This window comes from Euleptes europaea, chromosome 1 (assembly GCF_029931775.1).
Source record: "Euleptes europaea isolate rEulEur1 chromosome 1, rEulEur1.hap1, whole genome shotgun sequence".
Classification (NCBI taxonomy): Eukaryota; Metazoa; Chordata; class Lepidosauria; order Squamata; family Sphaerodactylidae; genus Euleptes; species Euleptes europaea.
Genome location: NC_079312.1, coordinates 172,836,592 through 172,857,876, shown reverse-complemented (window position 1 = coordinate 172,857,876; position 21,285 = coordinate 172,836,592). Strand labels below are relative to the sequence as shown.

At 47.6% G+C, this 21,285-nt stretch overlaps 1 protein-coding gene across 1 annotated transcript in view; it reads right to left on the bottom strand.

Annotated features, from left to right (window-relative positions):
• Positions 1 to 366: 366 nt before the first annotated feature.
• The window catches only part of ATP13A1 (ATPase 13A1), a 41,776-nt gene continuing 20,857 nt past the window's right edge, over positions 367 to 21,285 (bottom strand). The window contains exons 10-23 of the mRNA XM_056853836.1: positions 19,892 to 20,049; positions 17,416 to 17,591; positions 15,368 to 15,478; positions 14,581 to 14,706; positions 12,828 to 12,936; positions 11,005 to 11,204; positions 9,061 to 9,157; positions 5,945 to 6,135; positions 5,692 to 5,806; positions 4,740 to 4,936; positions 3,627 to 3,769; positions 3,290 to 3,401; positions 2,489 to 2,632; positions 367 to 654 (exon numbers count right to left, since the gene is read on the bottom strand). Coding sequence (XP_056709814.1) covers positions 544 to 654; positions 2,489 to 2,632; positions 3,290 to 3,401; positions 3,627 to 3,769; positions 4,740 to 4,936; positions 5,692 to 5,806; positions 5,945 to 6,135; positions 9,061 to 9,157; positions 11,005 to 11,204; positions 12,828 to 12,936; positions 14,581 to 14,706; positions 15,368 to 15,478; positions 17,416 to 17,591; positions 19,892 to 20,049 — 1,990 coding nt within the window. The 3' untranslated portion in view covers positions 367 to 543. The remainder of the gene's footprint in view (positions 655 to 2,488; positions 2,633 to 3,289; positions 3,402 to 3,626; positions 3,770 to 4,739; positions 4,937 to 5,691; positions 5,807 to 5,944; positions 6,136 to 9,060; positions 9,158 to 11,004; positions 11,205 to 12,827; positions 12,937 to 14,580; positions 14,707 to 15,367; positions 15,479 to 17,415; positions 17,592 to 19,891; positions 20,050 to 21,285) is intronic.

Below are 21,285 nucleotides of genomic sequence, written 5' to 3'. Positions count from 1 at the left end.
TTACTTGTGGGTCATTGAGAATTTTAGATGCTCTGTATGTACAACTATAGCATACAGAAACGAAAGCATGTTTAGCAAACCTCAACTGCCTAGTTTATCTAGCACCGGGCAAATATTCTTTAAAAAGCCGTTCACTACGGAATCACCTGTGTCATCAAGCCTCCCAAAGTAAGGAAAAAAGGAAGACATAACACAAGCACCATGCAGCAAAACTTTCAGCCATATTTCAAAATGTACTGATCGGTTTAATTACCAAATCCATGACCACTTTTCCAGGAGCAGAAGGGCAAATACAAAAATCAACAGGGGCTGTCACGGCTGAGAAACATTGAAAGTTAGTGTGGCCGTATTTCTCTCCTCCCCCCCGCCCCAGTCTTTTATTGTGGTTTTCAAAACTGAACACTTCAAACTGCACCCCAGCGCCAAACCGGATGGAAAGGCCAGTCCACCGTCACAAGAATAAATATTCCTCTTGCAATGCTGTGTGCCGGTTGTTCCCTTGTGTTTGTTCTTCACATCTGCCAGGGGAGAATGGGATCCGTCTCAGGAAGGCACTTTGAGCTTTGTGCTGCCTAGGAAGAACTGCAGGATTCTGTCCACCATCAAGGCAAGGAAGAAATTGGCCATCAGGACTTGGGTGATGACTAGCTTAAACTGAAACAGACAGAAAAGACAGTCCCTTACAACTCTGACCATTTGCAAGAATGACTGTCGAAACAGCATACCAACCTGATGCCACCCTAGGGGAGGGGGCTTTAAACATCCCTTCTTGGCCAGGGGTGTCAAACTCAATTGTTACGAGGACCAGATATGACATAAACGTTACTTGGTGGGGCCAGCCCATGCCTCAACAGCCCAGATTGAGGAGGGCGGGGGGTGGCTGCCCTGTGGGCTGGATAAGAGCTCTCAAGCGGCTGTATCTGGCTCATGGGAGCCAGTGTGGTGTAGTGGTGGTCTGGAGAGGTGGACTCTGATCTGGAGAACCGGGTTTGATTCCCCACTCCATGTGAGCGGTGGATACTAATCTGGTGAACTGGATTAGTTTCCCCGCTCCTACACATGAAGCCAGCTGAGAGACCCTGGGCTAGTCACAGTTCTCCTGGAGCTCTCTCAGCCTCACCTACCTCACAGGGTGTCTGTTGTGGGGAGGGGAAGGGAAGGTGATTGTAAGCCCGTTTGATTCTTCCTTAAGTGGTAAAGTTGGCATATAAAAAACAATTCTTATGCTTGACACCCCTGTTCTAGGCATCTACTTTACAGGGGAGGAGAAAATATCCTAAATCCACATGTTTAGTTCTAGTATTAATCCTCCATTCTTTGCTTCTACTGATAGGGCACAAAGGACCGCTTCAGTAATCTATCACCCGGACCTCAGATACCAGTTCAAGATGTCTCGTAGCTACTGTACTGTTATCCTCTGTTTTACAGAAGCTTGCTGGCTACTGTGCCATAATCCTTGAATGTAAGTTAGCGGACCATAAAATTCCTGGTAAGAGCTGAAGTGCTAATTTGCAGCAGCCTGGGAGCTGCTTTCAGAGCAGGTTAAGACTGACTTTTCCTATGTTGCAGTTGCTGCAGCCATCCAATTTGTTGAGTACTTGATCAGGAAATATATTAATTACAAATTAGGAAATCCGTCAACCCGTCTCATGATCTGATTTCCTCAGGCATAATACTCCTGCCCCCAGAATTTCCCCTAAAAAGTAACTTTTGCTGAACTCCATCGCTCTGGAGTCAGACTTGGAGGCCCAGTACCTAGGATACAACTGACTTTCTCTCTAGCCAAGCATACTTGTAGCTGTCACAGTTCAGATACTTCAGGCAATTTTTCCCTTATAAAGATCCTACTGTAAGCATGCTTTAAACCAGAGGGTTGGCAAAAAAAAAAAAAAAAAGCTGTGCAAAAGCTGTACCCAGTCTGTCAAGAGCTTTCCCGCTCTGAGGGAAGGGCAGCTTGCAGCTCGGATTATTCACACCCATTGCTAGGGGAGGTAGGACTAATTTTCAATTTCCTGTCTCCTAGGGCGGGAATAGCACCAGCTTCTCTCCTGGGGACTGTTTGTATACAGCAGAGCTGCTGTAGTTTTCTAGTTAGCATAGGGAAATTTCTACTTCTATCTACCCTAATTTGTCTTACCTTAATCTTATCTGTACCTTAAAAATAAAAATTCTGTCCCCTTCGTCCTCCCTCCTTACCTTGTAGATCTGTCCTTTATCTACTCTAACCCTCGGAAGGCATGGCTACTGCCGCCGTTTCCAAAGGCCAGAAGATGACTATCTCTCCGAAGCAGACCTTCGTGTACTACTTACATGTACTACTAAGTTCAGACAAAACCACTGGGCCTTAGATTTCCCTAGAATCTTCCCATTTTCTAGGATACAACACAGGCCACTGTACATCACTGACACATTCATAAACGCTTCCACCCAAGGCAGGAAAATCCTGACACACAATTCTGGAAGAAAGAGCTGCCAGGCAACTGCTCACCTCCATTGGGATATCCACCAGTCCAAACTGTTCATTGAACTCTGGGGAGGAGCCTGTCAACAGGGCGACAATTGCCAGCCCTGACAAGATAATGCTCCACAGCAGAGGTTTGTTTTCCCGCAGACTTTCCATAAACGGGTGACCCTGGAGCAACAGAGACAAGGATTGAAAAGACCTCCAAAGTAAAAAGCCAACACATAAGGATTTGCATCTAATATCTAACCCAGGGGTGTCAAACTCATTTGTTACGAGGGACAGATAAGACAAAAATGTCACTTGGTCGGGCACGCGTACCATAAAATTTAATGCCAGGTACTGGAAATACAAACTTTATAGAAGACACAGGCAAAGCCAATTAATGATATCATTTTTACTTAAAATACAAACATGCTTAAAATGGGCCTTATGTTTTGACACCCATGATCTATTACTAAGAACCCAAAAGGCGCAATGCCACGGTGGGTCATCTAATCCACTTAATTTTATGCAAACCATTCTGCACGGATGTAAGGGAGGAGAATCCCAATGCGTGCATTCTAGACTTTCTTCTTGGGAACTAGGCAACCTTTTCTCAGTCTTCAGGCTTAGCCTCATGGGTCCAGAACAAGATTATCCGTACCCAGCTCTTAGATTTACGCCCTAAGCCATAACATCTCAGTCATTCCCTTCTGCTCGCTGACTTGCACATCTTTTGGAGCACGGGCCTAAAACTAAGCACCTTGCTGGGTGACAGGAACAGAAGTGAATTGTGGACACCCACTACTGTCTGGCAACTCGAGAGAAGTCTAGGCACCCCCCTACCTTATAGTTGATGGCAAATGTGGCCATTTGCATAGCCATGGACATGATGTAAACAGTGCTGTTCACAAGACTGGGCTCAAACTCCCTGTAGAGATCCACAAATTCTTCTTTCCTTAAAGAAACAGAGAACGGTCCTTGAGAGCTGGACTCGAGCATGCTTGGCGCTTCAGTGGATACTCAGATTTATCATTCAGGTTACGCATATCAGTAATTCATGCAAATTTAGCTCTCTTACATATATTTTGCTCATGTCCCAATAAACTGCTACTCGTTTCACCGCTGAAGAATCTTCCTTTACAGCTTTACAATTTCAGGCTTAAATGTAAACAGCACTCACTTTGGGTCACTGCGGGCCTGTGCTCCTCGGTATAAATAAACCAGGCTGAGGAAATGAACCAGGAATTGCAGCAGCACTGTAAGAACCGTGTACAGGTTGAAGATATTGGGGAGGGGACGCTCTCGGGAGAGGGTCTTGAGAGGCTGGAAACAAGAGGAAGAGTCAGGATCAGAGCTCCATCAGCTGCTCTCTGTGGTTCTTTTTTCCTCCTGCTAGTATTTGGGGAGCCGGCTACGTGGTGCTGACTATAAGGCATTCTGGACAACTCTGAAAGCGGCCCCGAATAAAGGAAACAAAAGCTGTCGACAGGCCACAGTAATCACAAATACAAAGAACCATGTAAAACACATCATTGCATAATTATATTTAAATCAAAATTATGTAATAAGAACATAAGGCCATGGTGGATCAGACCAAGGTCCATCAAGTCCAGCAGTCCATTCACACAGTGGCCAACCAGGAGCCTGTACAAAGCTCACAAACAAGACAACTGCAGCAGCATTAACCTGCCTGGGTTCCACATCACATAGAATAGGCATGCTCCTCTGATACTGGCGAGAATAGGTATGCACTGTGACTAGTATCCATTTTTTCTTCCTTTTGGTTGATGATGGAGCCAAGGAACAGAAAGTCTTGACCATAAGAAAGGCCATGCTGGATCAGACCAAGGTCCAATCATCTTCGTTGTAGTCAAATTTAACTGGAGGGTTTCAGAACAACCCCAGATCCATTAAACAGCTAACTAGATGTAGAAGTCAGGGTGTGAGTTCGGCAAAGCTTGTTGAAGCAAGCTACGTGTTACGTGGTTTGGAAAAGCAGCCACAGAGACACTGGGGCTTAAGGAGCACACATCTTCATGCTCGTTTCTGAGATTTCTAGGGCACTGCCAATACTGTCAAGCCCTGCTTCTGCAGACAGATGCTTTAAAGCCAAGATTCCCTGCTTGCTTATTTTTATGTAGGACACACACAGCTCCAGGTGTCGGGAAGACTGGTCAGAATCATAGAGTTGGAAGGGACCACCAGGCAGCACCCGTGCCATCACTGAAGCCCCGTGTGAGACTTGACCCAGGGCATACAATTTTGCTCAGGCACCCCGTCAGCCTCCCTTTACCTTGGATCGGGAGATGAAGAGGAAGCAGCCAGCCAGCAGCAGCCCCTGCAGCGTCGCCTGGAAATCGCTGAACTTGACCCCTTCCAAGTAAAGGACACTTTGGCTGTAGGCCAAGATGAGGGCGTTCAGCGCCAGGATCTTGAACATTTGGAGGGTGGTGACCAGGGTGCAGCGGCCCTGCTTGATCACGTGGCAGACTGCAGAGAGAGAAAGGACGCCTCGGTTGTTCGGATCTCTGCTTTCAGCCCTGGCAAAGAGGGCCCCGGAGAGGACAGGATGCAGTATTGTTCTAGCCCTACCCTGGCCATTCCCATTAGCTGCAACTTTATCTAAAAAGGTAAAGGTCCCCTGTGCAAGCACCGGGCCATTCCTGACCCATGGGGTGACGTCACATCCTGACGTTTACTAGGCAGACTTTGTTTGCGGGGTGGTTTGCCAGTGCCTTCCCCAGTCATCTTCCCTTTACCCCCAGTGACGAGCTGGGTACTCATTTTGCCGACCTTGGAAGGCTGAAGGGCTGAGTCAACCTTGAGCCGGCTACCTGAAACCGACTTCCGTTGGGATCAAACTCAGGTTGTGAGCAGAGTTTTTTTACTACAGTACTGCAGCTTACCGCTCAGCGCCACGGGGCTCCTTACACCATTATCTAGTTCAACAGAAACTCCCGTTGCGAACTTAGAGACCACCTCATGCTTTTGGTATTTCCCCTGACACAATGTGAAATCTGACTTCTGCTTCATGAAATATTAAACATTCCACACGGACAGCCTCATCGCTAGTGGTGCAAAGGAGGCTTAAAAGAGGCTTTGGGCATGAAGCGTGAAGATGCCCTGAGGATAACCTGGATAACCCTGGATCGGGGGGTGGGTGTGTCCCCCAGCATCTCCAAGGCGGACAAAGCAGCTGTATGGCAGGAGACCATCAAGACAGACTCCCTCCCCTCTGCACTTACTACACTGGATAGAGGAGAGCTTGGAGGTGAAAGGGGCTGCTATGCTGGCATCGCCCAGCTTCACGATGGGAACTTGTTCCTCTTCCAGGTCCTTCAGCACCTGGCTGATCCTTTCCTGTTGGAAGGAGGAAGAAGGGGAAGAAGTGTCAATACACAGCAGGGCTTCAGATGGAGCCCCATCCGGAGGGCCAGTCACTCTGGAAAGGAAGAGGATCCTTGCCGCAGACAGCTAGAGAGAGCTCGAGCCACCTACCCGCTGCATGGCAAGCTGCTCCTCCCGGTGTGACATGAGCCGGTGCTTGGCAGCTCGGGAGGTGGGTCTCATGTTGCTCCCAGACAAGGAAGAGGAGGGCGGCAAGGTGGGCCTCCCGTCGGCAGGCCCATCGCGGGGTCGCTTCCGACGCTCAGGGAGCCTTTCAGGCGCGTTGGCCAGCAAAGCCACTCCTGCAAGGACAGATCAGATCACTGAAGGGAGAGAAGATGCGAGGAATTGACAGGCGGACTGCCGTCAGGCCCAAATGTCTTTTGGAGTTCCGTGGTCATAAGGGCCTTACAGTGGGGGCATAGTGAGGAAGAAGCGGTACAATCTAATAACCAATCTCCACAGCAGCAAAGAACCATAACCGTGAAAAATTGGCATAATCCTTTAATGCCCACAATATAAGAACGCTCAAATGCAAAAGCTTGCAGAACTTAAAGTAGGCAGAGAAAAAAACTCGCATCCAATTTTTGGAAACAAATACAAAATAGGTAGGAATGGCTATTTTTACCCACGAAAGGTGACTTTCTCGTCTCTCCCTCTGCAGATCAAAATGTCCCACCAAACGCTGCTCCTGGGGGACAGGAAACCCCTAGAAACAACACGTGGGGACATTTTGGACTGCAGCAGGAAGGGGAGACGAGAAAGCTTTCGCAACCCATCAATGGAACCCTTCTTAAATCCAAGCCCATAAATCTATTCTCCTTACTAAGTCTGAGAATTTGAAACACAAGTTACATTAAACCTGTGGTGGTGGAAAGTGCCGTCAAGCCACAGCTGACTTATGGCCCTTTAAGGTTTTCAAGGCACGAGATGTTCGGAGAGAGGTTGCCATTGCCTGCCTCCGCGTGGGCTGAGAGGGTTCGGAGAGAGTTGTGACTGGCCCAAGGTCACCCAGCAGGCTTCACGGGGAGGAGTGGGGAATTGAATCTGGTTCTCCAGATTAGAATCCCTCGCTCTTAACCACTGCACCACTCTGGGATTACAGTAAACCTGCATTCTCTTAATTACACAAGCACCTCAGTTGAATCATTAGGCCTGAGAATGGGTCCAATTTATATTTAAAAAGGCAGGGTGTGTCACGAACAGACCACACCCTTAAACAAAAAAGCTGACCTTTGTCATCAGAATCTGTTCATCAACTGAGTTGGTTCCTCCCTACAACGGCTCCCCAGAGCTTTTCAGAGAACATGCTGTAACCCTACACCATACCAATAAAGTTAAGTTTACAGCCTGCTGGCATTTTACTGAGGAACCAAAGAAAAGAGAGCCGCACCAAACTAAATGGAGACAAAAAACAAGGATCCCCGAGGAAGCGTATGCGAAAAGTGTAGGAGCAATTTAATTATTAAATATTTTCCCCTTGCACCAATTGCTGCTTTTTGTCTCCATTTTACTGAGGAAGCCAGCAACACTAGACCTCCACACCTCTGGCTTAAGAGATCTGCTTTCCACCCTTCTATTGTTGCCTACTATATAAACAATATAGTTAGTTCGTTGAACGCACTGGATTTGCATCCTCCTAAATTGGCAGACAGGCATATTCATATATTGCTCTACGTCGATGATGCCGTAATTTTTTCAAGAACCTCAGTTGGTCTAAGGAGGGCGCTTATGAGAGTGGCAACATTTTGAGAGAAGGAATGCTTGATGATTAACTACGACAAAACAAAAGTCATGGCCTTTGGCAGACGTCCTAAATATAGGAGGTGGAGCATTAACGGCCACATGTTGGAACAGGTAACCCAATATAAATATCGGAACGACAATCCAGTCATCTGGTTCCATAATACCCATGTAGCCAATTCGGGGGAAAGATCAGCTCGATTAATAATCAATTGCCTCTGGACCAAAGGGGCACATTATATTCCAGCAGCACAAACTTTATCAGGCGAAAACCCTAGCACAAATGCTATATGGAACACAACTCGATTCTCCACCCTCTTGTCTTACTCTCATTGAGTGTGTGCAATCCAAGTTCCTTAGAGCCGCCCTACAATTGCCAAGATGTGTTCAAAATGCTTTGATCCATTTAGAAACTGGCATGGTGAAGGTGGAGGCAAGGATTGTCCTGTCCTTGATCTATCTCTGGCTAAAAATCAACTTCAATCCTAAGGGTCTTCTCCCACTGATCCTTTGTGACACCTTTAGCTCAAAATGAGTGATAGCCATAGAAGACAAATAACTTGGGTTTTACACCCCTAGCACTACTTCAGTTAGGGTGGGAACAAGCTAAATTAATTATAACCCAAAGGATTAAAGACATTGAGAGACAAGCAGATTTAGCAAGGGCACCTCTATTTATGGCACCCATCCATTCTAAATACATCCTAGCACTAGCAGCCTATCTCCACTATTTAGAGATACATAATTATAGAAGGGCCTTTACCCTGGTCAGGTGTGCAGCCTTACCATCTGCTATGCTAGAGGGGAAATTTAAGAAGATACCCTGGGAGGAGAGATTCTGCCCCTGCAAATCAGGGTCTTAGAAACTATTGAGCATGCCCTCCTGAACTGCAATTTTTATACGTTACCCCGTTCGAAGTTTATTGAGCCCCTCTTATAGAGTATGGGACCTGACAAGACAGGAGAAAGGATTGAGGCGCTCCTACAAGGGGAATATCCTTCAATCACTCTTCAGGTTGCGAAATTTTGCACGGCAGCAATGAAAATTCGACGCCATAGAACAGTCTTAGCCAAATGACAGATGTGTCTCGGTTGTAATTTTTTTCCTTAAGTTGTAATTTTTTTCCTTAAGTGTTATAAGACTTGGACTGTAATTTTTTGCTTGTAAGAGTATTTTAGTCCATGTTTCCTGTTTTATCTTGTTTTATCTGGCTAAGGGCAGCAAATAAATTATCTATCTATCACCCTTCTATTGTTTTAAATCTTGTAACATCAAGCGTGATGAAGAGGCCTGGTGGGTGTGGAAGCTTGCAGGGTGTTTTGTGCTAATCTGGCTTGCCCAATGAAAGGCATTACAAGGATTATGTTCTTGTTTGGCCAATTTTGCCTCGCCCAGTATGGCTGTACAGCCTTTCCAATCTTAACAAGCCCGTTTCACCGAATGAATGCCTAACATCATGGAATGGGCTCCCGTTGGTACTTACCCACATCGGCATGTTTCAGAGCCCCCACGTCGTTGGTGCCATCCCCACACATCAGAGTCACGTAGCCAAGTCCCTTCAGTGTTGTGATCACAAATTCCTGCATTGGGAAGCACAGAGTCTCAGAAGGAGCCCCAGCATGCCTCTCTCATGCTGTTGTCATGCCTCTACTGCAGTCACTCAAAGATTAAATGCTGCTTTCTCTTTCCAAATCGTTAATGGGCAAGTTCAACCTGGCTGCCTACTGTCCTCTGAACAGTTGGATTTATGATACTAGCAGGTGGGAAACAAGCTGAACGGGGAAAAATTGGACAGGAAGGTGGGATAGGGGTGCAGCGGGAAGGCAAAGGCTTTCCCAACAGCTGTGCCAAATTTTGGCTGTGTCTGCATGGCATTTGCTTGTACTCTCTGTTGAAGCGCTGAAGGACAGCGAATGCCTGGCTATAGCGTCACTGGAGGGGGAATCCTCTTCTGTTTGGAAGAAGAGTTGGTTTTTATATGCCAACTTTCTCTACCACTTAAGGAAGAATCAAACCGGCTCACAATAACCTTTTCTTCCCTTCCCCACAACAGACACCCTGTGAGGTGGGTGGGGCTGAGAGAGCTGTGACTAGCCCAAGGTCACCCAGCTGGCTTTGTGTGTAGGAGTGGGGAAACCAACCCGGCTCATCAGATTAGCATCCACCGCTCATGCGGAGGAGTGGGGAATCAAACCCGGTTCTCCAGATCAGACTCCACCGCTCCAAACCACAACGCCACAGAGGAATTGTGGGGAATACGTGCTTTTCATCATCGAAAAGCCTGCGCAAGTCCTCGACCAGCAAGAGTTGCTCTGATGAGATATATTTGCTGTATCCATTTTATTTATAGCCATGATGACAGCTCTGCTCCACCCGTAACTCACCGCACAACACCGACACTTTCAAACACGCTGAACAATGCCATTTCAAGCTACACTCAGTGGATTTTAACAATCGTTTGCAAGTGGATTGTGCCATTTCACACAGTAAAACCCAATTACAAAATGCATTATTCAGAGTGTATGAAAGTACCCGATCAGACGGGTTGGGCTGAAACACAGCGACTGGCTAAAGGTTTCACAGTAGCCTTTTCTGGGGCAACAGCGATTGGTGTTCTTGTCTGTCCAGCACTCTCTGGCCCTATTCAGATTGCCATTCTAAACCAGATGTCACCCGTTGTTGGCCCAGTTTGCAATAAAGTGATACAAGGATGGGCGTTCATACAGCTCATTTCAACCTGTCTATGAGCCATCTCTAAAGTGCTCTGACTAGTTCAAAGAGCCCCACAATTGTTTTCCCCGCCTTTTTTGCTGGTGCGTTCTTTTCCGGCTTAAAAAAAACAACATTCTGAGATTTGCTATAGCGCTATAACACAAATCTCAGAACGTTAAAAAAAAAAAAAGGCCGAGAAAGAACACACCAGCAAAAAAGGCCGGAAAACCATTGCAGTCCTTTGAACTGCTCCAGGCAGTTCAAACAGCACACTGAAGAGATTCAGAGGAGCAAGGAAGAACTGAAAACAGTTGATAGCCGTTTTCATAAAAACCGGCTCAGCCTCGCTTAGCGAATGGGACACGAGCGGCTTTGAACAGGATAACAAAAAATCCGTTATCAGCCAGGAGCCAAACTGGTCGTGTCTGAACTGACACAAAAAATCCATTAGCAACCTGATGCTCCCGCGGATTATCAAGGCAGTTTGAATAGGCCCTCCATCGCCTCAAAAGATCTGACTTTCCAGGTTGTGTTCCACTGAGTCACAGGGTGCACAAGAGACCCACTGCTCTATAACTATGCTGGTGGCTGTGTGCATGTGACACTCACTGGTCAGAAAATAAAGGCGCCCCGATTCATCTGTAGACTGGCTTCCGGGCTGATTGGGAGGATCTAAGGGGCCTTAGGAGCTCTATGGCAGGGAAACGCCTCTCACCTTCTGCTTGGGCGCGACGCGGGCAAAGACCTGAACGTGCGGGATGAGCCTCAGCAGGAGCTGCGAGTCAGTGGCCTGCAACTGGGAGAGCCCTTCGCCCGTGACACACAGGTTGTGGTTCTTGGTCAGCTCCTGCACACAATGTGGCGTGATCGGGAGAGTGATGGTGCCGCTGATGGACTGCCACTGCCAGCTGGAATCTGTAACGGGGGATGTTCAGATTAAGGCAGCAAAAACAGCAGAGCAGAACCCGAGGGGTTGTCCTTTTGGCAGAGCGTTCCCCCGGGCTCCACTCCCATGCTATGACGTTGCAAAGCTCTGATTTCTCAGGCGCCAGCATCCCCTTCCCTCCAAACTCTGCGGCTCTGTGTCACTCCGGTCATTTATGCATGGTCGCTTTAACCCTCTTTTATTCCCTGTTTTAGCCAGGATCAAATTTTTCAGTGTGCACGCTCTCATTCCTTGGAAACTCAACACTGTTTCGAAGCAAAACGAACCCGGCTTTTCCCATTCCTCCTCTGGCCCGAATTAAACCATTCATCCTGGCTCATTCTGGAGTCACAGAGCGTGCATACTGCATTAGGGGGAAACACAGAAGATTGGCTTCTCTCACAGCCAATCACGAAGCAGTGTGTAAAGAGGCGGGGATTCAAGTGCTTCCTGCTACCTTGGAGCTCTTTCTGAGCAAAAGAAAGGCCTTTTTAAAGTGATGCTTGGATTTCTCCACCCCCTTCTTTCAGATACGTTTTTTGTTTTTAAAATGCTTTTTTATGCGGCAGTTGTGTTTGGGGGGGAAGGAAATCTTCTCTCACTGTAAGCCAATTACAGAGCAGCATTTAAAGGGGTGGGACTTGATCTGAGATTGGGAGACTGCTTTTCTGTATTCATGGTTCGATTAGCACACAGTTTCGTCCCTGATCATTCAAGCCAATGCATACAATTTCCCCCAGCAGGGAGATCCAACCCATGCATAAAAGGCCAAAGAGATCAGAGTACAGACTGTCATTGCAGTCAGTAGGCAAACAAGATGAGTTGAGTCCTAGAAGCTTCTATCCTGAGAGCTCCTGTTTAACATCACCTCTCAGGAGACGATTGAGAGGTGATATAACCATGTTCAAGGATTTGAAGGGCTGTTGTATAGAGGATGGTGCCGAGTTGTTTTCTGTTGCCCCAGAGGGTCTGACCAGAACCAACGGCTTGAAATTAAATCAAAAGAGTTTCTGGCTAAACATTAGGAAGAACTTCCTGACAGAGCAGTTCCTCAGTGGAACAGGCTTCCTCAGGAGGGGGTGGGCTCTCCTTCCCTGGAGATTTTTAAGCAAAGGCTAGATGGCCATCTGTCAACAATGCTGATTCTGTGAACGTAGGCAGTTCATGAGAGGGAGAGCAGGAAGGTCTGCATCAGTGTTTGGCTCTCGTGGCCCTTTCTTGCATGCCCAGGGTAGTGGTCACCACTTTGGGGTCAGGAAGCCATTTCCCTCCAGGCCAGATTGGCCTGGGATCCTGGAGGTTTTTTTTGGGTTTTTTTTCCATCTTCTGGGCGTGGAGTAGGGGGTCACTGGGTGTGGGTGTGGGGGAGGTAGTTGTGAATTTTCTGCATTGTGCAGGAGGTTGGACTACATGACCCTGGTGATCCTTTCCCACTCCATGACTCTATGACCTATGAACAGCCCGGCTCCTGGCTCCACCTTGCAGAGCTGCTGCTCCAAGGCATGCCCCCCTACCGGCCAGGACAGCCCACCTCCGGCTCCCGATCTGGCACTGCACGCTCTGCTCAAAGTACCAGCAGTGCCCTCCACTGTGTTGACCCCCAGTCTCTCTACCTTGGCTGCTTGGTGGCTGCAAGATGAGTGTCTCCTCCTTCTGGGTGAAGTGAAGCTCCTGGGCCACGTGGCAAGCCGTCAGCGGGTTGTCCCCTGTGATCATCACTACCTGAGGAACGTAGAACAGGACGGCTTGGAAAGGAGCGCTGTCACACGACAGATGGCTTGGGCTGGTCCCGCAGACGCAGAGTCTAGAGGCCGGACAGACCGAGCTCGGCAGTACTCAGATTTCGGATTAGACGTCATTTAAACCACAATGTGGGCATCTCACACACAAATAAGCGGAATAAGCTCAAAAGTGCATGTGGTTCAAATTCATGCTCCTCCCCCGCCCCCGGAAAAGCATTTGAGGAAAAAAACAAACATTTTTGGAAACACAGCCTCCTTCAGGTCACATACCTCCACATCAGAATCTATTGCACGTTTTACTGTGGGTTCAACTACTGTTACATAATTTTGATTTTAATGATTTTAAGTTATAGGGCTTTTGTTGTTGATCGTTTATTGACACTGACGTGATTTGATGTATGGTTTTAAGTGCTGCTAGGAGCCTCGTGGCGCAGAGTGGTAAGCTGCAGTACTGCAGTCCAAGCTTGGAGCATGACCTGAGTTCGATCCCGATGGAAGTTGGTTTCAGGTAGCCGGCTCAAGGTTGACTCATCCTTCCGAGGTCGGTAAAATGAGTACCCAGCTAGCTGGGGGTAAAGGGAAGATGACTGGGGAAGGCACTGGCAAACCACCCCGTAAACACAGTCTGCCTAGTAAACGTTGGGATGTGATGTCACCCCATGGGTCAGGAATGACCCGGTGCTTGCACAGGGGACCTTTACCTTTTTAAAGTGCTGCTACCTGCCCTGAACTGGCTGCTGCTGGGGAGGATGGGTTAGAAATGGAAAAATAAAAATAAAATAAAACGCCTCCCCACCAACTCACTGTTGTTTTTGAAAATGCTCTACTTGGACATTATTGTTTTGGCTGTGGCAGACTAATGCGGCTACTGAGCTGGAATTTCCTCAGAAGCTCTCAGACCTAAGCCCTGGAGACACAGTACCTCACTGCATGCAAAAGATTTTTTTGGGGGTGGGGGGAAAACCCCTCCCCGGAGGAAGAATGACCTATATCTCCCTCCCATTAAACTTCACAGGAAGGGGGGGGGCTCTGGCCCTGGGACCAACTTCTATGGTGGGAGAATCTTCATTTAGCCATGGGTGGAAAATGAAGCCTCCATGTTTGGAAGCAGCCCAAACTGTGGGGGGAAAAACCACAACAGGAGAGAGGTATTTGGCCTTTATGCTTAGACTAGCCTTCCTAGAAGAATCTGGCCAGCCCGTTCAAAACAGGATGTTGTACTACATATTACTCATGTCTCATTCTGCAAGTTCCTCTGCAGAGAGTCTACATAAATATTAACACAAGGATCGATTGTGAACTTAAGTAAGTTCCTGATTGCCAGAGGGCACGTCCCCATCACCAACCAGAGAACGGTTAAAGTGTGTGGAAGAGGAATTCCATACTACATCTCTGCGTTCTCTATCACAGGTGTGCTTTGGTTTGCTGAAGTGCTGGCCACTACGGCAGAAAATTCCTTTATGTTCAAAACTGCAGGAAAAGGAGACTCCAGCCCAGTGGGAAAAGGGGGTGGACGGTAGAAAAGCTGGAGGCGCGAAGGCAGGATGGTGGGTCACCTTGCCTACGGCCGCCACTCCTGGTGCCCTTCTGCCACCCCTCAGCGAGAACATTTCTTGTCACTCACGCGATGTGACGCATTCAAGATTTCCCTGATAACTGGCTTGGAGTCCACCTTGAGGGGGCAAGACACCACAATGAAGCCCATAAACCGAAGGTCGCACTCCAGGGCCTCCCGCTTGATCTCCCGTGCCTGTGAAACAGAAAGACAACAAAGGTGATAGCCCCGTTCGACGGCGCTGGCAGAACGAGATCGCCACAGAAACAGTAAATGTTTGATTTGTATACCTATTTTATATACCTATATCATATCATAGAATCATAGAGTTGGAAGGTACCACCAGGGTCATCTAGCCCAACCCCCTGCACAATGCAGGAGGTTGGATTAGATGACCCTGGTAGTCCCTTCCAACTCTGATTCTATGTTATAGGTATATAAAATAGGTATACAAATCAAATGTTTACTGATAATAAATCATAAAGAAATTTATTTTAAAACAATTCTTTGGTGTGTGTGTGTGTGTGTGTGTGTATGTGTGTGTGTGTGTATATATATATATAATTTTACCATTTATTAAAGACTAAAGCAAATTTGCATACTAATTTGCATATACCCGGGGTCACGTAAAAATTTCTCGGGCGAAAAGGGGTCGCGAGTGGAAAAGGTTTAAGAAGCCCTGCACTAGGGCAAGGGAGAAACTTGGATGGGAGAAATCCTGTGGGGTGCTATCTAGCCCCCAGGAAACCAGCCACAGCAGTAAGCACAGATGCATCTTTTATCATGCCTGGCTCCTGAACTGAGCCTGTGCGATGCACTAGCCGGCGCTGTCCACAAAGGAAAAAGTCAAACTGACCTGCTGGTGAGTGAGGTGCCCCAATTCCTTATAGCCAAGCGCTAGAACCCTGGCTCCCTCACGCGAGATCTCCGTGTGGATAACGTTGTAGCTGCTTGGGCACTGGGAGAACTGCAGGAGAAAAAAAGAGGGGCCGTCATGATGAAGCTCGGAAGGGCACGGCCACATCGGAGCAGCAAAGCTACCGGCTCAGTGGCACTGAACTCTTCCAGACCATGGGAACGCTCAGCTGTCGGCACAGGATATCCGAGTCACAGAACAGGAAGAGGCGGAGCCAGTGGCATGACTTCACTGGTAACAGTAAAAATACACAACCGATGCTGCAATACTTGTAGTAAAGAAAAAGGAGCAAAACAAGGCCACTATATATATACATACAGATAGAGTAGGTTAATTCATGCTATCGTATTCCCTATTACTATGTATGGGTGTGAAAGCTGGACTATGAAGAACGCTGACAGGAAGAAAGTAGACTCCTTTGAAATGTGGTGTTGGAGGAGAGTGTTACGGATACCGTGGACTGCCAAAACAAATCAGTGGGTTCTAGATCAAATCAAGCCTGAACTGACCCTAGAAGCTAAAATGACTCAACTGAGGCGATCGTATTTTGGTCACGTTATGAGAAGGCAAGAGTCACTAGAAAAGACAGTCATGCTAGGAAAAGTTGAGGGCAGCAGGAAAAGAGGAAGACCCAGCAAGAGATGGATTGACTCAATAAAGGAAGACACAGCCCTCAATTTGCAAGACCTGAGCAAGGCTGTCAAAAATAGGACATTTTGGATGACGCTGATTCATAGGGTCGCCATGAGTCGGAAGCGACTTGACAGCACTTAACACACACACACATAGATATAGATAAATAGAAAGATCCTAAACTACAATTTTATGATTTTATAATGCAATCCCAAAATATACATACACAACTCTACAAGCATACTACAGGACCTCAATGTACCCAGGAAAAAGCAGTCAGGCATTGGCGGGACATCACTTCTGTTGGCAGAGGGGAGATTTCCCCCTTCTAGCACAAACCCTCACTTGGCTCCCACAGCATTCCTGAGGAGCCCTTAATCCCCCTCCCCCAGGAGAATTTCGAAGGGAATGTCGCAGGAGGGAGAAGGCTGGGAACTCCTGCTCGGCCAGTTTCACGTTGAAGCCATGCTTTGGAGGCGACCTACCCTATTCACATGGTATGCTTTTTATGTTTCAATTCTATTTCGTGTTTGGAGTTCAGGCGGCCAGCCTATTTTCACAATGGGTCGCCATGTTAGTCTGTCAGCAGCAGAATAGAGCAAGAGTCCAGTAGCACCTTCAAGACTAACAACATTTCTGGCAGGGTATGAGCTTTCGTGAGCCACAGCTCACTTCTTCAGATAACAGCTAGAATGTGAGTCCATCTATCCTGAAGCAGAGAAATTTCCATGCATACAACCCCTCTGCATATTACACCGAATCCAATCACGGCTGCCAATGTCCTTTACTGGCTTTTGACATTTACATTGTAATTGTGTGTCTAACTCTCTCTTCTCTGTTTAAGGATAGAACACATTCTAGCTGTATCTAAAGGCACATTCTAGCTGTATCTAAAGTGAGCTGTGGCTCACAAAAGCCTATCTTCGGCATGTCATCCAACCTGGCACATCCAGGCGCTTAGGTGCTTCTCCATAACCAGGGCAGCCTGGAACAGAAGCAAGTACTGAAGGGGAGGAGAGATCTCCCAGGCCTCCTTGTTCCCGGTACCTTGTCCCTGTACCTCGTTCCCTATACCTCGTCCCTTGTTCCCTGTACCTCGTCCCTTGTTCCCTGTGCCTCGTCCCTTGTTCCCTGTGCCTTATTTCCTGTACCTTGTCCCTGTACCTCGTCCCTGTCCCTTGTTCCCTATACCTCGTTCCTGTACCTCGTCCCTTGTTCCCTGTACATCGTCCCTGTGCCTCGTCCCTTGTTCCCTGTGCCTCGTCCCTTGTCCCCTGTATTTTGTCCCATGCTGACTAACAGCATGCCAGGGTGAGGCCGCTGATAAAAGGTTACACCCTTCATCCTCTGCTCACCATTCTGTGCAGCGTCTCCGGGGCTCCCTTCACAGTTGCAATGTAGCACAGATCAGTGGAGCCGACCTTCTCGTAGGAAGCCAAGACCGACATTCTTTTCAGGGCACTGGCAAAATGAAAGCGCTGGTGAATTTTCAGTCCCTGAGTTTTAATACTTCGGGGGAAAACTTTCTCATCTGGAAACAAAGAGATCGGGAAATCCTGAAAGGGTTCAACAGCACCACAAGCAGCAATCCTCCCTTTGGCTCCCACGGGGCTGGGCCTATTTCACATATGAACACATGAATAGCCAGGCTGGATCTGTCCAAAGGGCCAATCTAGGCTAGAACCCTGTTTTCACTGCAGCTAGTCAGAAGTCTATGAGAAGACAAAAGTCAATGGAAAAGACAATAATGCTAGGAAAAGTTGAAGGCAGCAGGAAAAGAGGAAGACCCAACAAGAGATGGATTAACCCTATAAAGGAAGTCATGGCTCTCAGTTTGCAAGACTTGAGCAAGGCTGTTAACGATAGGCTGTTTTGGAGATCATTCATTCATAGGGTCTCCATGAGTCGGAAGTGACTTGGCGGCACTTGACACACACAGTCAGAAGCAACAGAGAAGCCCACAGGCAGGGCCTGCTGGCAACAGCCCGCACTAGCTGACTACTGCCCAGCACCTGAAAGTCAGAGGTACTCTGCCTCTAAATCCAGAGGTCCCATTTGGCTACCAAGCATTGTGACCAATGGTATGTCGAGCCTCCTTAAGCCATCTAAACCAGTAGCTAAATCTCCTTAAGCCACTAAACCACTCTCCTCTCTTCCTCCCTTTCCTCTCCTTTATTTCCTCTCCAGTGGTACATCTAGCCCACTTGAGCCATCTAAACCAGTGGCCACTGCCACATCTTCTGAGTTCCACAAGTTACCAAAAGGCTGGGAGCTAGCTTTGGCTCCCCCTCCTGAAGCTCAGGGACATACATTGCAATTTCTTTGCATGTACAAAGGTGTTTCTGGGAATTACAGAAGTTACTGTTTAGGTCCTAATAGCCAACTAGCTTTGGTTATCTGAAAGGGAAACTGTAGCTAAGTCCACAGGCTTTTGATGGAAAGAAGCATCTTTGTTCACTCAAACATCAGAATCTCAAGGAAGCCCAGAAAATCCCTTCATTCCTTGATGTCCTCGAATATCATCATCCATATAATACTACTACTACTACTTAAACGGTGCTTTTGAAAGCCTCAAAGTGTTTCACATTCATTATCTTGTACCTGCAAGCGTGGTGTAGCGGTTAAGAGCGGTGGACTCTAATCTGGAGAACCGGGTTTGATTCCCCATGCCTCCACATGAGTGCCAGATGCTAATCTGGTGAACCGGATTGGTTTCCCCACTCCTCCACATGAAGCCAGCTGGGTGACCTTGGGCTATCTACAGCTCTCAGAGCTCTCTCAGCCCCATCTACCTCACAGGGTAGGGTGTCTGTTGCGGGGAGGGGAAGGGAAGGTGACTGTAAGCCGGTCTGATTCTCTCTTAAGTGGTAGAGAAAGTCGGCATATAAAAACCAACCCTCCTCCTCCTCCTTCAAGGTAGAGACTTCCTTAGGCCACCAGGTGAGTTCAAAGGAGAGGAAGAACTGAATCAGGGACTTGTCAACTCAAACTCTTAACCAGTAAAATACAGCACACCAAGCAGTCCCATTTGATAGCACTTTGCAAGCCAGTTTGATTTCAATTTTTGTCTCTCGACTCCAAGGGAAGACACTGTGCTCACTCCGCTATGAATGCACGCAGGTGTTCCAAACTCTGTCAAGCACAGCTGGAATCTGAGACCTGTGCATACAGAACACTGGTTTGCATCGAGTCCCTTGTTTATTTAGCAGAAGCGGCAACCAACTATATGGGCTCAGTTCCTGCTTTGGCACAAGCCATTAATGAAGTTAAGGGGGGGAAGTTCTTACAAGGGCATAACGGTATTGAAGAAAGTTTAAGGAGAATTTCAAAAAATACTGCAAGCCAATGCTGGCAAATAAGGTGTTTTCTTATTAACAAGTCCTGGGATGGATCCTGCAGAGCTGTTCTGCTCCTACAGGCACTATCCTTCAGTGGAAGGAGCTCTTCCCTGATGCAAGAAGGTCTTCTTACCATGTTCAATTCTAATCTTTCCTCATACAGCAGCTTTTAAAGGCCTGGTACATTTAGGGCTGATCCAAATAGTCTATTAGCAAACCCGGTATGGATCAAAGACAGCTGAAAACACCAGCTCACAGCAAGTCATTGTACGATGGAGCTTCAAACAATCAATCTACTGTGTGATTAACAGGAACCATTCCGGTGGAAAACAGAACAATTTGAATCCTCCCCAATCCTGTTTATGGCAAAACTGACTTAGGGGGTAAGGACCTCCTCCAAAGCTCCTTGCACCCCAAAAGGAGTTTCATTTCTCACTGGTGTTTGCAAGATGATAATGAATTGGTGGGGCAGAAGACCATTCAGAAAGCTTACCTTTGGTCAGGGTCCATTCCACAGCCGTCAGCATGGCTTTCTCCAGCGGGTCCCCCACGAGGGTCCCGTCATCCAGCTGCATCAGCGAGTGGCAGGTGGCGATAACCCGGTGCGTTTCAATGGGAATGTCCGATACAGGGGTCACGTCTTTCCCGTCTCTGTAGAAAGAGAAACCTGTTAATATAGAGGGTTCAGTTTAACTCCACCTTTAACTCCTCCCCTGACCTGGATGGCTCAGGCTAGTCTGAGCTCGTTAGGTCTCAGAAGCTAAGCAGGGTGGGCCCCAATTAGTATTCGAATAGGAGACCTGCAAGGAATGACAGGGTCATACCCACCTCTGTCAGTCTCTTGCCTTGAAAACCCTACCGGGTCGCCATAAGTTGGCTATTACTTGATGGCAGAAGGAGGAGAAGGAACAGGAGGAGGAGAAGAATTGGTTTTTATATGCCAACTTTCTCCACCACTTATGGAAGAATCAACCTGGCTTACAATCTCCTTCCCTTCCCCTCCCCACAACAGACACCCTGTAAGGTAGGTGGGGTTGAGAGAGCTCTAAGAGAACTGTGACTAGCCCAAGGTCACCCAGCTGGCTTTGTGTGTAGGAGCGGGGAAACAAATCCAGTTCACCAGATTTGCCTCGGCCGCTCATGTGGCGGAGTGGGGAATCAAACCCGGTTCTCCAGATCAGAGTCCACCGCTCCAAACCACCGCTCTTAACCCCTACACCACGCTGGCTCTCAATTTAACTGCTCGTATCATTGTGGGAGAGGAACCATAGGAAATTATGAGTGTCACAACTGTACAACATTGCAAGTAATTTTTTGGGGGAAAAGGCATGTTTTTAGTCCCTTATTGCACAGTGGTCTTTGAAATGCATACACAGTGGCTTGGATACGCAGCTTTTCTGCAGAATATACGCCCACAGAGAGCAACTTTCTCATCTTCCCCTCCCACTGCAGCCTAAAATAACTCCCATCCAACCCAACAGCTACTTAAAATTGATACTTGGGAAGGTGGGGGTACACCACTGCCTCTACCTATTAGTTATCTGGCTCCCCTGAGCCCTGTTCCACTTTCTCTTCTATATTCTGTGACCAGCAGAATACAACACCTAACACACCCTTGGGAGGCAAGATATTAATCTTACCATCTCGCGATGCTGCAGCAAGTGCCGTTTCTCTCTCAAGTGCATATACCATGATGCTGTAGGTAGTACAGGAAAGTCACAGGATGTGGTGCTACCCCAAAAATATAGCTACCTTTGAACCTTGACTTTCATTATTTTGGTTTTTTTTAAAAATATTTGGATTTTTTTTATAGCACCCTTCGTCCAAGATGCACAGGGCAGCATACTTAGAGCCAGCGTGGTGTAGTGGTTAAGAGCGGCGGACTCT